The sequence below is a fragment of the Hemiscyllium ocellatum genome, chromosome 3 (genome assembly GCF_020745735.1).
Source record: "Hemiscyllium ocellatum isolate sHemOce1 chromosome 3, sHemOce1.pat.X.cur, whole genome shotgun sequence".
NCBI classification, from domain to species: domain Eukaryota; kingdom Metazoa; phylum Chordata; class Chondrichthyes; order Orectolobiformes; family Hemiscylliidae; genus Hemiscyllium; species Hemiscyllium ocellatum.
The window spans coordinates 60,429,445-60,445,965 of record NC_083403.1 but is presented as its reverse complement, the minus strand read 5'-3'; the positions used below and the strand labels follow the sequence as shown (position 1 = coordinate 60,445,965).

Sequence of the window (16,521 nt, the reverse complement as noted above, 5' to 3'; positions counted from 1 at the left end):
GTATTCCTAATGGAAACTAGTGGCTTCTGTAAGATCAAACACTGTGTTTCTGTCTGTATTTAAATACATTTCTATAATTTTTACACATTACGTACATAAGATTTGAAAGCTTTTTGGTTCAATCCATGAACAGCCAAAGTTGTGTCTTTTCTGAGTGTGTACAGATCACTAAATGTGACCAAAAACCCAATGAATATTCATAGCCCATTAAGTGTCATGACACCAATATATTGAATAAAGCTTACACAGAAACACTCTAAAGCAAAGATTCTTAAAATAAAGCATAACTGTTTAGGCTAATGGTTTAGGGAGTACTTTCTTTTCTGGAATGATTACACATACTCCCTGACTGAGAGAGCAAACATAATTTTCTCAAGAAGCATGTCATACAGTCATAGAGTCATAGAGATGTACAGCATGGAAACAGACCCTTCGGTACAACCCGTCCATGCCGAGCAGATATCCCAACCCAATCTAGTCCCACCTGCCAGCACCTGCCCCATATCCCTCCAAACCCTTCCTATTCATATACCCATCAAAATGCCTCTTAAATGTTGCAATTGTACCAGCCTCCACCACTTCCTCTGGCAGCTCATTCCATATATGTACCACCCTCTGCGTGAAAAAGTTGCCCCTTAGGTCTCTTTATATCTTTCCCCTCTCACCCTAAACCTATGCCCTCTAGTTCTGGACTCCCTGACCCCAGGGAAAAGACTTTGCCTATTTATCTTATCCATGCCCCTCATAATTTTGTAAACCTCAATAAGGTCACCCCTCAGCCTCTGACGCTCCAGGGAAAACAGCCCTAGCCTGTTCAGCCTCTCCCTGTAGCTCAGATCCTCCAACGCTGGCAACATTCTTGGATATCTTTTCTGGACCCTTTCAAGTTTCACAACATCTTTCTGATAGGAAGGAGACTAGAATTGCACGCAATATTCCAACAGTGGCCTAACCAATGTCCTGTACAGCTGCACCATGACCTCCCAACTCCTGTACTTAATACTCTGACCAATAAAGGAAAGCGTACCAAATGCCTTCTTCACTATCCTATCTACCTGCAACTCCATTGTTGAATCCACAGTTGCAATACTGTTGTAGATAGATGATGGTAATTTTCATTTTATCAGCTCTGTTGTTATCTAGATTCTGCTAAAATTATTGGAAATGTCTTCATCTTCTTAAGCAACATTACATCTGTGATGCTGCAAAATTATATTTTTACAACTTCAGATATGAACTAAAGAAGCTAATCTTTGAAAGAGTTGCTGTCCCATTCCACCTTGATCTGTGACGAAAATACTTAGTACATATTGCGTATTTTTGTTAGCGCAGTGAAAATGAAGGGACTTGAGGGAGGTGTACAAAAATATGAAGAACATGGATCATTTGTAAAGGGAGAAAATGTTCATCTTGGTAGAACAGTCAACATCCACAGGGCACAGTTTTGCACGAGGAAGCAGGAGATTTAGAGGGGATTTACAGAAATATATTTTACCCAGAAGGTTGTCAGCAACTGCAACTCACTGTGTAAAATGGTGGTAGAGGCAATAACTGTCAAGACATTTAATAAATATCTATATGATTGCTTGAAGTTGTATATAAGGCTACAGGCCAAGTGCTGTAAAATGGGATGAGAATAGATTGATGCTGGTTCAGACACGATGGGCCAAAGGGTCATTTAAATGCTGTAAAATCTCTGTGACTATGATTTTTTTTCTGGACTTTAAAATGTTCTTTTAATTCTAATATTGCTTTTCTTCATTTTCTATTCACATACAGATATAATATTTCTCGAACACTTAGAGCTTGGGAGTTAGGACAATCATACAATTCTCTACAAACAATCAAGAACAGAACCAGACAGCGTAATCCAAGAAAGACTGATGCCAACTGACTGCTTTCAGAATTAACCACCACACTACCCTCTCCCTGATCCAACACCATAAAACCATGGGGAGTTCCATTTAGTTGTGGCCAAGGAATAACAAAAGTTGTTTCACGAAACCAAATGCATTTATGCAACATCCAGTCCTGGAGCTACCATCTACAAAGAAGCTCATGTTGTGAATTACTGTTTATACTTGAATAAAAGTCGATCGCATGCAAAAGTGAATCCCCCTTTTTTTGGCCAAAAAAAATCTGAAATTTTCCATATATCTCATGTAAAAATGAAACCCCAGCTCTTCACGATAACAAATCAACATTTGTGAGTCAAGGTATTATCCTGTACATAAATGTTACCATGAGAAAATGAATCGTTTTTCGTGCTATTCTGCGTTGTGATCCACAATTCACACCAAATTCACAAAGTTAGGCTATGGATTTCTTAAGTTCATTATCAAATAAGCACTATAATTAGTATAATTATACAAAGTTTATCATGCCATCGTTTCCAAAACAGATAGGCCTACATGTATTTACTTCACTAATAATTACCGTTTACAAGTTGGCGATTTCTCAGATGGCCAATGATCAGTATCAGAAATAAAAGCTTCAAGTGTTAGTTTGAAAACTAAAACAACGATATACGAAAGAAACGAAGGGAAATGGAAGAATTTGGCGCAAAGGTTTAAGATGCATCAGGTCAGAGTCAGGTGACAACCTCCCTTTGTGTGCAGCTCGGCTCAGCTCAGATCCCCTGCAGCATTTGTGGAATTACTGTAATCTGTTGTGTTTTTTTTTCATTTGTTTAGAAATCAATTGGGCTACAGCCAATGATAAGGTATTTTGGACTGTAGCACAAATTTCAGCTCCTCAAAAGTAGTATCCATGTAATAGTTGACCCCACAAATTTAAACTTAAAAAAAAGTCTAAAAAATTTGACTTACACATGAGTATATACAGTAAACACTCCAATAATTTTAATATTGGTTTAAGGATAATGTTCAACTATCCAAAAGCTCAAGATTAATTGTTAGAAAATTACCTTGTTTTATGTTCACTTGTTGTCACTTTTGACCCATTTATAATTATTTATAAAATGGGCTCATTTAAAAACTTTTTGGCAAATTATAGGTATACAATTTAGATGCAAGATGAAGCACTTACCCTCACATTCATCTCCTTTCTGCTGAAATCCTGCTTTGCAGATGCACTTCCCAATGGGCACCAACCACTCACCCTCTGCACTGCAGTGCATCTTGGGAGGGTTTTCTGTTTCCTCTTCTGCGTCACTGACACAGGTGCCACGCACCTCCACCAGGGACGAAAATTCAGACCCTGTCACTGTGTCTGGGAAAGCCGCCAAATTTTCCACAATTGACCAACATTTCTTATAGTAAACACGCACAGACACGAGGGCAATGCAGGCACCCACATCCTGGAAAGCCAAGTAGAATCCCTTTCTCGACAAAGGCCCGATTTCTCGCACCTCTGTGTTAAGTTTCATGACACGTTCCCCAAGGTCCCCTTGAGTAAAACTTTCATCAGCTGCAATAGTATCTATTTTGAGGTACTGACTCTCCTTGATGTTCCAGCCAGCATCTGAGTCACTTTCAAAGTAATACAGATTAAATGTCTCTTTACATGTCCCCAAGACTCCTGGAATGCTATTACAATCCCTCAGGGTAAACTTCACCTCCACAAATATCCTCTGAGCATTGCTTCTTGCAATCCAGTTAGTCCTCAGCCAGTTGTTCTGATTAGGTTCCATTACTCTGCACACCTGGTACGTGCGGATCGGAATGTAGTTCTCATCTACGCCACTGATCTCTTCCCACTGAAAAGTAACAGTACAAGATATAACCTTCTCATAGTATAACAATAATCTGAGACCAAAATACAGTATCTCCTGCTTATTTGTAAAAAATGTGTTTTGAAACATTACAAATGAAACTCCCACAAGCATCCCTGTAAGGCATCCAAGTGGACATTGCAATGTGAACTTGTGTAAATGCTTTCTTGCCTGTCATAAACCAGGAAATGTTTTAGGTTTGGGCAAGTTTAGAGTAATAGATTTGCAAATTTTGTCATCAATGTGTTGCGAATGGTTCTGAAGTAGAGTAATTACACAAAAGCTTCCAGATAAAAATCATATATGCCAAACCATCCAACAATATCTTTAGCTTCTAACAAAAGAAAGTAATACCAACAATGATCTATTTTTACACTCTTCCATATCAGATAAGGCTGTGTATTTAAAGAAGCATTAGGATGAATCTACCTTATGGTAACTGTTCAAGAGTCCAGTGACAAAAGCAATGTACTATGGATACTGAAAATTTGAAATCAAGACAAAAATTCCTGGAAACACTCAACAGGCTAGGTAGTATCAGTGGAGAAAAAGTTAACATTTTAGGTTGAGATTGCCTAACCTGCAATCTGTGTTAATTTGGCACTCCAAGAACAGAGATTACAAATGTTGTTATGGAACTCAACAGGCCCTTGAGGATTTTCCTGAAACCAATTTTATTAGATGGAATACCTTGCAGCATTTGTGCCAAATTCCCAACCTGATTTCCAGGTTGAAATGTTTTACATTCCAGAACCACTTTTCTTTTAATTTGGCCCTAAAATCTTGATACCAAGTAACATTCCTCCAAAGCTTTTGAGCAAAATAACAAGAAACATTTTCTGTCTAATACATCAAGTGGTTCTCACTCCCTTTAATCAAGCCCATGCTTTTTCCTCTGCTTCAAACGTTTATTGTATCCATTTCAAACAAATCCTGTTATCTGATACTGAACACTGCAGTATTAACTGCAGTACTATCAGCTGTGAGATGCATTAACCAGGAAATGTCCCCATCAATTACCCAAACAAAAGGTAGTCCATTCAGCTCACCGAAGAACTAAGTTGGATGTCCAGACTATGCCGAGTTAGCTCATCATCTGTTTGCAATATCTGAGGATCTATAGTTGACATCATTACTTCTAATCTAAGGTGAAACTAATTATACTGGGTTGCTATATAAAACTCTATACCAGAAATGCAAATGTAGTCGTTAAACAACAAAGCTAACTTTGCTTGGTATTTGGCACACAGTTTACCAATGGGTGTTGCTGGATGCTTAATCTATTTTGAGCCTGTCAGTGAATGGGATCATGCAATTTTACTATCTGGCTATTCGCATGGTGAAATACAATTTTTGACTTAACTGTGCACTGAAAAAATATCGGGGCAGGAATTGAAGCACATCTGCAGTTGTGAAAGACTGGGAAGGGGGCAGCTCAAAACCTAGAAACCCTTCGGTATCTGTTTGGTTGCTTTGATTATCAATCTTCTCCAGTGGCAGCGTAAAGTCTCTGGAACCCAGGGGTCGCAAAGCAGACCTCAGCATCAGCTTTCTTCAACAGAATTCTCAGTAATCACACAATGCAGAAAGCAAGGTGAGAAATCAATAAAGTCCTTTTCACCTTAGTAAAATGCCAGGTATCACCTTGTGCCAGATCTACTTATTACCATGTCCAAAATAAAGAAATGGAGACAGCAAAAGCACATAACAGGGCCATTTTTCTTCCCTCATTTCTTTGAAGAGTACTTCAGGCTCGATGCTCCAAGATGGGAATTCTGTCATGGATTGGATATTCCATGGGCTTTAAAACAAAATTCTAAATTTTTAGGCACAGAATTGGAAAGCGTGATTTTTGTTAATGCTCAATTTGAATGTATATTAATATGGAGCAAACCTTGATTGATTAAGTTATGAACGATAACAGGCACAAAGTTTATTAACTTTTCTCTAACAGTAGCTTGAAAAAAATCTTCAGAATCGTTTTTCCAGGCATGAGTAGGAAACAAAGATGTCAAAGGATATTTTAATTTTAATCGTGTCCCAAACAATCACTTCAGATATTTTCTGAGTGACTGAGATCAATATTGATGAGCATATGGTTTGCATGTGTACAGAGCTCTTCATGACTTTCCCGAATCACACTGAGAAAAGAGTGGTGCAAGTGCATGAACACACACTGAGCCCTGCTGGAAAAAGTATGTCATACAAAATGAGAAGACCTAGAACATTTATTCTCAAAGTTAAGCATCTGTAGCTCATAGTTAGACCAAGAGAGGAACTAATGTATGAATCACTAGAGAATCAAACTCTTCTAATCTGAGGATATGCCTTACCGAAATTTCCATTAATGTTTGTGCTCAGCAATAAAAAGATCATCTCCTTTTATTTGTGCAGTATCTGATTTTACATCCAATTCTCCCTATCTTACTGCTAGAATCTTACATTGCCCTTTGTTTTTAACAGTAAGTGCAAAATACATGTGATCAGTTGAAAACGATTATTGCTTTATACGTATAAGAAACTAAATAACCCTTTTACAAAGGGCTAATTGTCAGTTTACAGTTTAACAAACTCAGAATGGACTAACTGATGATCTGCATTTTATGAAAATGTATGACTGCTGGTATGGCTACAAAATTAAAATAAATGCAATATCAACAATCAGGAAAAATTCTTGTAGGAAATAATTATGGTAACTTAAATTGACAAAATAATTTGTAAGAATTTATGTATGTTAATCGTAACTTATTAATTATTTAGAGAAGTGGGAGCTGCAATTGTAGGGATAATTTTCATTTATATAATGGAAAATTAAGCAGTTAATACATAAAATATCCTTTTCACTAATGTTTTATATTTATTTTGTATTGAAGGAGTCGGAACATATTGTTGCCTGATAAGCTTTAGTTGTATTTTTACATTCGATATCCCACACCAGACTACAGAGGGAGAGAAACAGAGACAACTGATGACGGTTTAATTTGAGGGTCATCATGTCTCAAGGGAGAGGAGAGGTTGAGAAGGAGAGCCCTACACTGTAACCTCAGCCTATGCAAGAATTGGACCCACACTACTGAGCCAACCAGGCTAACTGATCCTCCACACTGATATCATAAAAGAAACATTCATACAAATTCACTTTCTTCTGTTGTCTCAAATATTACATTCTGCGGTCTGTCAGTCATGCAGACCTAATCCACATTTTATCTTTACTTAGCTTCTGCAGGATATCTGTTTGATGACTTCCTTTTTCCTTAAACCACTGTAATGGAAGGCCTTATTTGGCACAGCATTTATTATTAGATAGTGAGTATTATTTGAATGAGCATTAGGCTCAAATTAAAGGGAAGCAGACAAGCTGAGAACAATGACAGCACTAAGTAATACCTGTTGGTAGTGTGCGAAATAACTGCATTAAGGGCTGTCATGTGAACCAGAGCAAGCAGAGAGGAATGTTCTGACTAAAATGCAGTCTAAAAAGACAAGCTCAGACAACAAAGCCACTCAATACAACCACCTTTTGCCAAAATAGAGTCCCTTTTATCTGATTGCCTCAAAGATAAACTGAAACCTTTCTGAAGAGCTGAGTAACAATCCATTCTAAATCCCATTTATGAAAAGCCCCCTATAATGGTGCAGACTACTTGTGGAATGTCCAAAGCATTGATATTCATTTACTGCAGACAAACACTCAGTTACTGAAGTCCTTCTGCAGATTCCATATCACAAGATTGGCAAGGCTCTCAAAAGAGCCTCTGCTGGATACCTGACTGCAGGGTACACAAGCCAAGTGAAAGTTCTGCTTTATTATGTTGTACTGCCAGGTGAATTAACTGTGTTTTGCATACTTTTGCCCTGACTTCTCAAAAAATGTCAAGGATATTATATCTCATTCATGTAGAGGACATGCAAAGTTTAAAATATGATAGTTATAAGGAAAAAAATGCTGAAAATTAAAGTGCTTTGAAATAGCAGGAAGCCTTTATTTCTGCATGGTGTAGTCAGTTGATAACATTTTTTTTCCATCTCTGAAACCTGAATTTAAATATAAACCAATCTAATTGATTAAAATTTTTTTTGCTCCTATAATCATTTTATACAGTATAAGCATGGCTGAATCTGAACAGTCACTAACGGGTATGGGCACATAGCATTAAAATTACCTTACTCAGGAAAAATCGAGAAATTACAAAGGTAGCTGGTGTGAAAAGTGAAACAATTCACTGGCTGAACATGGTGCAGCATACTGCTTCACACAGCCACCTATATAAAATTTACCTGGAACAAAAGCAGAAACTGCTGGAAAAGCTCGGCAGGTCTGGCAGCATCAGTGGAGAGAAATCGGAGCTAAGATTTTGGGGTCCCATGACCCTTCCTCAGAACTCAGTGGAAGAGTCACTGGACCCGTAACGTTAATTCTGACTTCTCTCCACAGATGCCACCAGACCTGCTGAGCTTTTCCAGCACATTCTGTTTTTGTTTCTGATTTCCAGCATCTGCATTTATTTTGTTTTTTATAATTAACCTGGGTTTAGAATGGCTACTGCTGACATTCAGCAAAGAAATGAAAAAATAATCCATTCCTGGTAATAAAATATTTTAACCCAATGGGAACAAAAGTCAAATTTAAATTAATTAATTAATTTGAAAATTGCCATCAATTAAAAAATACATTATGCAAGTCTGGTCTTACTGTTCATCATGAAACAGCATTATTCTTTGTTTTCCACACTTTTTTTATATACATTAAACAGATCCAAAAATGGATTGCTGTCGAACTTGTAGTTATTTTATGTGCTCACTCTTGTAAGTTCCATCTTTGTTTGTTTGATTTATTAGCAGTGGGGCATCACATCGTCACCGAGGTAAATTAAATAATTTGACTTTCTCAGACATTTTGTGCAATTTTCAAAGTAGCCAGACATAGAAAGTCAGCACTCACTATTAACAGAAATTCTTCAATAGTAACAATTTATGGTTTATAAACGTGGTTTATTTCAAATTGTTGGAGCTTGCTTGTGATTTTACATTAGCAGTTGATGCGTTGTGACTTACACAGTCTTGCTTCAACTGTACCCAACCTCTGGCCCCAACAAGGTGACATATGAAGTGTTGTATTGTGGAAAGAAACTTCCGGGGAGGTGTAAAGTTAAAAAAAAGGGAATGGGTTGGGAAACAAAGCGGTTTACCAATATCAAACATTCACAATATCCGTAACAATATGTTATAGATGAATTTCACATGGGATTGTGTGTTTAAGTAATGCACAATTGTTAAAATGCTTGCATCAAATGGATCAACACATAATTGAAGCAACGATAGTTTTGTTCAGATTGGCAAAACGTGTTTCCTGCAATAGTCTTTCATTCATTATCTAATGCATCATCTATATGGCAATTTACAAAGCACAACACTTTCCAATCCAAGTACAATCCAAATCCTTTATTAGCCTATAAACACCACTTGCTCCCATCTCTCTTCTGCCAATGTTAAAAGTAGAACAAATTCTAGCCAACCTTTGTCCAGACTAGCTGTGAATCTAGTTTGGGGTAAAATCAACACTCTCCCAGACCAACACTCAGCTGGCTGGACATAATTCAACCAAAATCAAAAAAGGGACAAAGTCTAACAACCTGTAATCACAGTCTACTTATATATAGCCCACTTGTGACTGAAATGTCTATTTAATTAATATCTGGAATGTATTCGAAAAATTCCAATTTCTTTCAGTGCACCTACATATTTTTCTCCGTTGTATATTTGCCCAGTTTGTTAATAATTACGCTTGCCAATTTCAAAATACATTTCACTTTTTAATACTTAATATAATCGAGTAGATTTATTTTAGCGGATTTGTCGAAAAAGTAGTCTTTGCACAGTTACAACGAAATTTCCCAGACCCAAACCGAAAATGCACATTAATTTCTGTTATAATGGGTAGTTCAAAGGATAAATCTACAGATCACGCGGGAGATAAGAATCATGTTGGTGTTAATGTGTGTATTGGAAATCAATTGACTGCCATTTATTAAATTTCCATTTGTCCCAGATCAAGCGTTTCATCTCAGCACGTCGAGGAGCCAGTGATTTACGACGGACGGTTGCACGTTTGATAATATAACAACCTCGTTTAGATTAGTTTAAGAACTTTAAACAGTCGATCTTATCACTGATTGAGGTGGGGCCTTGGACACAAAAGGTCATCTGTAATGGCTCATTATGGACATTCAGAGCCAACAGCACGGGTACATTCAGTTTGCTGTCCTTCGGGTTTAGGTGAAGGCGCTACTGTCTTTGGCAAAAACGTGTCATTTCAAAAAAGCTGAGAAACGTGAACGCTTACCCCGTCAGAAGGGAACGAGATCCACTCCAGCTCCGTCTGTTGTGCTTTGGAATCCAGCAAAATAACTGCCAGAGAGAGAGAGACAGAGACAGAGAGAGGGAAAGATCATACGGAAAGTGTCAGCTACTTCCAAAACAGGTTTCCTCTCGATCAACTCGTAAAATAATACGTTCAGTCTGACATAACTCTTTCAAATCGCTGAATGCGGTGTACCGCCACAAATAATATTTTGGTTTAACAAAGACATTCAAACGATTACTTTAAAGGGCAGAGTTTAATTGCAAATTGAGGAGATATCATGTGCATTCCGTGAGTTTTCTATATATTCGAAATAATCATCTCTCACCCCCTTTCAATTTGTCTATTTTTTTAAAACATTTTTTAAAAAAGAAAAAGATACTAAAAGATGTAAATCCATGTGGATGTTCCCTAAACAGCAAGTATCCCGGGAGGAAACCCAAATCTCCCAGTTCAGCGACACGGCGTGAGGCTGGCCATTCGGACGGAAGGGAAGTGGGAAAATGCTATCGGTGCTGGTTTCAATCGAAACCCTGCTCTCCCTGAACTTTTCCCTCACTGACGAGAACTTACTGTCAATCCTACTCCTGGGAATTGTTTTATTTTTGCGGACAGCGAAGCTGCCTCTGGCGTCAGGCAGCAGTGTGTCCGAGCGAGTGCCCGGCAGTCACAGGATTGCCCCACAGGGACCTGCCACAAGGCAGTTCACTCGGCTCGGAACCAACTTTCATTTATAAAGCCTCTGGCTCTCATGTCACGTTAAACGGGCACTCAAATCGACAAGCGGAATTTGTAACGCTCTTAAAGAGGCCGAAGAAAGTTACTGCTTCCGACGGAGCTGAGCTTTAATAAATGTCCTGGTGAATATTGCCCCCCCCCCCCCCCCCCCACATCCTTTCCCAATCATTTGGTCCCGCTCTTTATTCAAGTTGATTTTGAGTTAAGAATTACCAGTCTCTCTCTCTCTCTCTCTATCCCTCTGATCAACGCAGAGGTGATATGGTTGGTTTGGGATGGGTGAAACTGACACGAAATTAACAAGGTACTCTTTTCACAGACGCGGGATTTAGTGGAGGGGAGTGTTCGTTTTTGAAGGGGCAGGAGGCCGCTGTATACGGGGCAGGAGATGGCTATATAAAGGTCAGGGGATGGCTGTATAAGGGGCAGAGGATAGCTGTGTAAGGGTCAAGGAATAGCTGTCGAAGGGGCAGAGGATGGCTGTGTAAGGGACAGGGGATGGCTGTATAAGGGGCAGGGGATGGCTGTGTAACGGGCAGGGGATGTCTGTGTAAGGGGCAGGGGATGGCTGTGTAAGGGTCAGGGGATGGCTGTGTAAGGGTCAGGGGATGGCTGTATAAGGGGCAGGGGATAGCTGTGTAAGGGTCAGGGGATGGCTGTATAAGGGGCAGGGGATGGCTGTATAAGGGGCAGGGGATGGCTGTGTAACGGGCAGGGGATGTCTGTGTAAGGGGCAGGGGATGGCTGTATAAGGGGCAGGGGATGTCTGTGTAAGGGGCAGGGGATGGCTGTGTAAGGGTCAGGGGATGGCTGTATAAGGGGCAGGGGATAGCTGTGTAAGGGTCAGGGGATGGCTGTATAAGGGGCAGGGGATGGCTGTATAAGGGGCAGGGGATGGCTGTGTAACGGGCAGGGGATGTCTGTGTAAGGGGCAGGGGATGGCTGTATAAGGGGCAGGGGATGTCTGTGTAAGGGGCAGGGGATGGCTGTGTAAGGGTCAGGGGATGGCTGTATAAGGGGCAGGGGATAGCTGTGTAAGGGTCAAGGAATAGCTGTCGAAGGGGCAGGGGATGGCTGTGTAGAGTCAGGGGATGGCTGTGTAAGGGACAGGGGATGGCTGTATAAGGGGCAGGGGATGGCTGTATAAGGGGCAGGGGATGTCTGTGTAAGGGGCAGGGGATGGCTGTGTAAGGGGCAGGGGATGGCTGTGTAAGGAGCAGGGGATGGCTGTGTAAGGGTCAGGGGATGTCTGTGTAAGGGGCAGGGGATGGCTGTGTAAGGGGCAGGGGATGGCTGTGTAAGGAGCAGGGGATGGCTGTGTAAGGGTCAGGGGATGGCTGTATAAGGGGCAGGGGATGTCTGTGTAAGGGGCAGGGGATGGCTGTGTAAGGGACAGGAGATGGCTGTATAAGGGGCAGGGGATGGCTGTGTAAGGGGCAGGGGATGTCTGTGTAAGGGACAGGAGATGGCTGTATAAGGGGCAGGGGATGGCTGTGTAAGGGGCAGGGGATGTCTGTGTAAGGGACAGGAGATGGCTGTGTAAGGGTCAGGGGATGGCTGTATAAGGGGCAGGGGCTGGCTGTATAAGGGGCAGGGGATGGCTGTCTCGGGGTTAGGAGGTCTCTGTCTGGATTCAGGTGGAAGAGTGAGAGTGCTGCTAGAAGCCGCAGGCCGCCTCCAAGCGACAAGTACCTGGCACAGTCCGGCTCCCGACAGCACAGTCCGGCTCCCGGCAGCACAGCCGCTCGCAAAACATGCCCCAGAGCAAACTCACAGTCGGAAATCACACCTCCATGTCTTAATCTCGGTTCCACTTTTTAAAACTGATCATGTGCGGGAGGAGCGGTTTACAAAAACTGAAGGGTTCCGCTGACGGAAAGCGAATCTGGCCGTGAGCCGGGCGAGTTTCCTGGGGTGCATTTCGTTATCGGCGGCACACGTTTGATTCCCGCTGGCTGGGGTTTGAAGTGAAGTTTCACTTGCTCTCCCAATAACAGAAGCGCCCGGGGACATCGCAGGCTCAGGCTGGGACCGCCGCACCAACTTTACACAAGTTTTGTTTTGATCTATTCGACCGCAACCTCCCGCTACTGCGGGCCGGAGACCGCACCAGTGGGCGGGCGGTGTTGGCCAGGGACCTGGAGGGGGGACAGTGCTGTGGATGGCGCCTTATCTGCAGTACGGAGTGGCGGGGAATGGTGTCCCTCAGCCAGCCGCTAACTCAACAATGCCAAAAACCAAACCAGGAATGGCTCGGAGTGGGGGGTGGGTGGGGGGGGGGGGAAACAAAACCAAAACTCTCAGCAGGTCCGGCAGAATCTCCTACCGAGGCAAAGCAGAGTTAACGTTTCGGCTCCAGTCGTCATTTGGAACTGGGTTCTGAAATGTCAAAACTGACTTGTGCTCCCACTGCATTTACCAGCCAGATTTGTTGCCTTCAGAAAAGCGCGGCTGGATGGTGAAAGGAAGAAGTCTCCCCTCACATCCACAGCGGGGATGGAATTGTACTCCAGGACTTTTATGTTCATATATAAAAGTTTGTTTTATTAGAGTACAGTTCCCAGTATTTACAGCCCGGAGCTACAGTGTTGGAGATGGTAACTTGGCTTCACCCAAAAGTGCCCTCACGTTGTGTGCCTTGTTTTTTCCCCCTGCCGATTTGAAACGCTTTCCTGCAAACTCACAGAACTAACATTGAGCCGTTTGCCAGTCAGGGAGCTTTGCATCTTTCGCCTGGATTCCGGGATGCGGCTGAGCAGCAGTCCGGCGGTGTACCGCATTCTGGGGGAGGGGTGCGGGGGGGGGGGGGGGGCAGTCTGGCTAACTTCAGGACGGAATCGCTTTCCTTCCCCATCGCTCAGTGAACTCACTGCAGTCGGCGGCGAGCGCACACGCCGATCAAACAACGAAGGAGTTACAACTGCGGGGCTGTCCGTCAAAGGCTAATGATAAATTCAGCCACTTTGTGTCCAGTGAAACTGATTCCTGTGTGTCCCCCGGGCCGTTCCTCTCCAGACCTGAGAATGTACTGAAACCAAAGTGGCTCGGAATGGATATCAGGGTCTGAGTGTGTGGCTCATGCTCCCATAACGTGCCTACACTAAATCTGGCCAGCGATTATAATCGCCATGAAACTGGGACCTCGGTGGATGCTACCGCTCGGAAAGAAAGGGACGGGGGGAACTGGGAGTTTGAAGGGAAGGGAAGAGAGAGAGAGAGAGAGGGAGAGAGTCGCCAGTTGTGCTGTCCCGTTCCGAGAGTCGCGGGTCGATCACGGAATGGGCATGTTCCGGGGGGAAAAGAAAGATTTCCCTTTGCCTCCCACCAACAACATTCCCCCACCCCCAACCCCCCCAAAAAAACAAATCCCTTCCGTTTCTTACCTTCTCTTGCAGCCTGCGTCAGATGGGCAAGGATGGTGCTGAGCAAAGAAATGCAGCCGCAGATACTCCAGAGAGCGCGGCTGAGCTTGCAGCTCATGGTGAGACCGGTGGCTGCTTTTTTTGTTGTTGTTTATTTTCTCTTTGAGCAGCTTTCAGTGCGTGTGTTGTTGCAGCAAACTCCGCCGTATCCTCCAGGCTTTGGGTCCCAGCCTCTGCCGGCAAGCTTCACTTCCACACACTCAAATAGCGGGCAGTGCTGCCTGGGGCTGAGGGAGGGGGGCGGGGCGGAGAGATTGGGACAAGCCGGCACGTCAGTCACCCTGGCCGGGGAGAGACTGACAGCAACAACAGCCAGACAGCAGAGAGCTTTCCCAGACAGAGCCCTGCCCGAAGCTCGGGCTACATCACCAATCCGAGTGGCACAGAGGGAGGGCTTTACATTCTCCAATCGGGCGAACCCTATATAAAGTAACACACCAGAGGGACATTGAGGGGCGACTTTATTGTAGCAAAATTTTTAGGCTTGTTTTGTAGCAAAGGAAACGCTTGCAGGGTCAGTGACAGTGGAGCCCACCTGTAAAAGGCTCGATCCATTTGAAAGAAAATACCGAGCCACAGTTCACCCGAGTCAAGAAAAAGTCACCTCACACAGTCTGCAGGGGTCAACAAAACTGAAGCGGGGATGGACAGAAAGCAGACCCCTCCAGGAGTCAGTCCAAGGACTGTGTGGATTGAATCAGGAAAGGAGGGATCTCAAACAGTTGTGGTGGTGATACAGTCAGGGCACTGACTGAGAAGCGAGGAAGGAGACACGCCGGTTAGATTCCCAACGTGAAGTTACCCCTTGCAGCCTGTGCGAATGAATAGACGATAGATTCGTCTTTTTTTTAAACTTTTGCTAAAAGTGGGGACTCAGGTTGCATTATAGTCAGTTCCTTCAGCAACCCCCTCCTCCCCCGTCCCTCATTCTTACTCGTGAGCGTGGACGGTAACCATCGGAGTATTCCGTCTTTAATTTTCGTTAGGTGCATCCAAGGGAATGACTGAGCATTTAATTCCACCCCGTATATATATATATATGATACTGAGCTTAACTCTAGCATTGATCGTTAAGATCACAGCCTGGGCAGTGAACTTTAAACCATTCTGATCTGAGTGACTCTGTACCATAACATTAACGCACGATGCATCAAGGGGACACATCTCCGAGGTGAAATCAATCCTGTCCTAGGTTTTTCGGTGGTCCTTTTGATTGGCCAGGAGGGAAAATTTTAAATTCTGCTTTGGATTGGTTTCATGTTCAGTGAGAGATGTAGCAGAATAAAGTCTTTATCATTTTCTCAATAAAAGCGCTGGAAAATTCCTGTTTAAAGTAACGGGTGCCACTTTTGAAAATACATCTTAACCTCTTCAATTGATTCCAGTTCCAGTCATTGACGGGTTGTAACCCAAGGAAACCAAATTTGAACGGAAGGATACCGTCTCACAGGTGACCAGGATAGAGGGCAGTGTAACCCCTGCGGTAGGTTTCTGTACGAGCCCAACAAAGGCACGATAGAAATTTGAAATTGCCATGGGAATTCTTAAAGCACAATAAGCACATTTTCTGTCTCATCTTTGATAGAATGGCTTTTTTTTTGCAAGGAGCGGTTTTATTTTAGCTGATCTTCAGACTCGATTTTAAAATCACCTCGACGGACCTGTGGAAGGGGGTTAAGGGTCTCTGCAATCACCGGGGATGTGATACAGAGCAAGTCGACTCAGCCACAGACTGGTGGCTCCTCAAATGCACGTAAATATATTATTGTACAAGCAACAAATACCTGGGTTTGTTTGCAGGGTAGAGTCAAACTCCAGTGTTTGTTTCTCCATAAGCTACTGCCCAGAACCGAACTGCTTTAGTCACTATATATAAGGATATTTTTATGAATGAAGTATATTTTTGAAATATTAAAAAAAAACTCCTGCATTCCGATGTGTGTGTGTCTGTTGTATAGATACTTGCTGAGTCTATCAGGAAAGATGTGAGCGTGAGAAGGGGGACCATTCCCCAGGCAGTGGTGGTCAAAACCTCCCTGGACATGGACAAAGTTACCGTTTTCTGCTTGGATCCAATGTCAGTGCGCAGAATCATAAACACCTCACCAACTGACCTCATTAGCCAAAGTCAATCAAGGCAGGAGCTAGGCCAGTTTCTTTGGGAACTGGACTGACGGATCCTTTATCCCCTTCACCATTAGGATAGATTACCTGAAGGTGCGGTTCAGAGGGGCTGAGGTTTGTGCAAAATCTTGGGAGGAGCATAT

At 42.8% G+C, this 16,521-nt stretch overlaps 1 protein-coding gene across 7 annotated transcripts in view; it reads right to left on the bottom strand.

The window, feature by feature from the left end:
* The window catches only part of epha7 (eph receptor A7), a 305,918-nt gene extending 291,506 nt beyond the window's left edge, over positions 1-14,412 (bottom strand). For all 7 annotated transcript variants that reach the window (XM_060850321.1, XM_060850337.1, XM_060850346.1 and 4 more), the window contains exons 1-3: positions 14,216-14,412; positions 10,077-10,141; positions 3,049-3,718 (exon numbers count right to left, since the gene is read on the bottom strand). In XM_060850321.1, the coding sequence (XP_060706304.1) occupies positions 3,049-3,718; positions 10,077-10,141; positions 14,216-14,312 (832 nt within the window). In that variant the 5' untranslated portion in view covers positions 14,313-14,412. The remainder of the gene's footprint in view (positions 1-3,048; positions 3,719-10,076; positions 10,142-14,215) is intronic.
* Between the last annotated feature and the right edge of the window lie 2,109 nt (positions 14,413-16,521).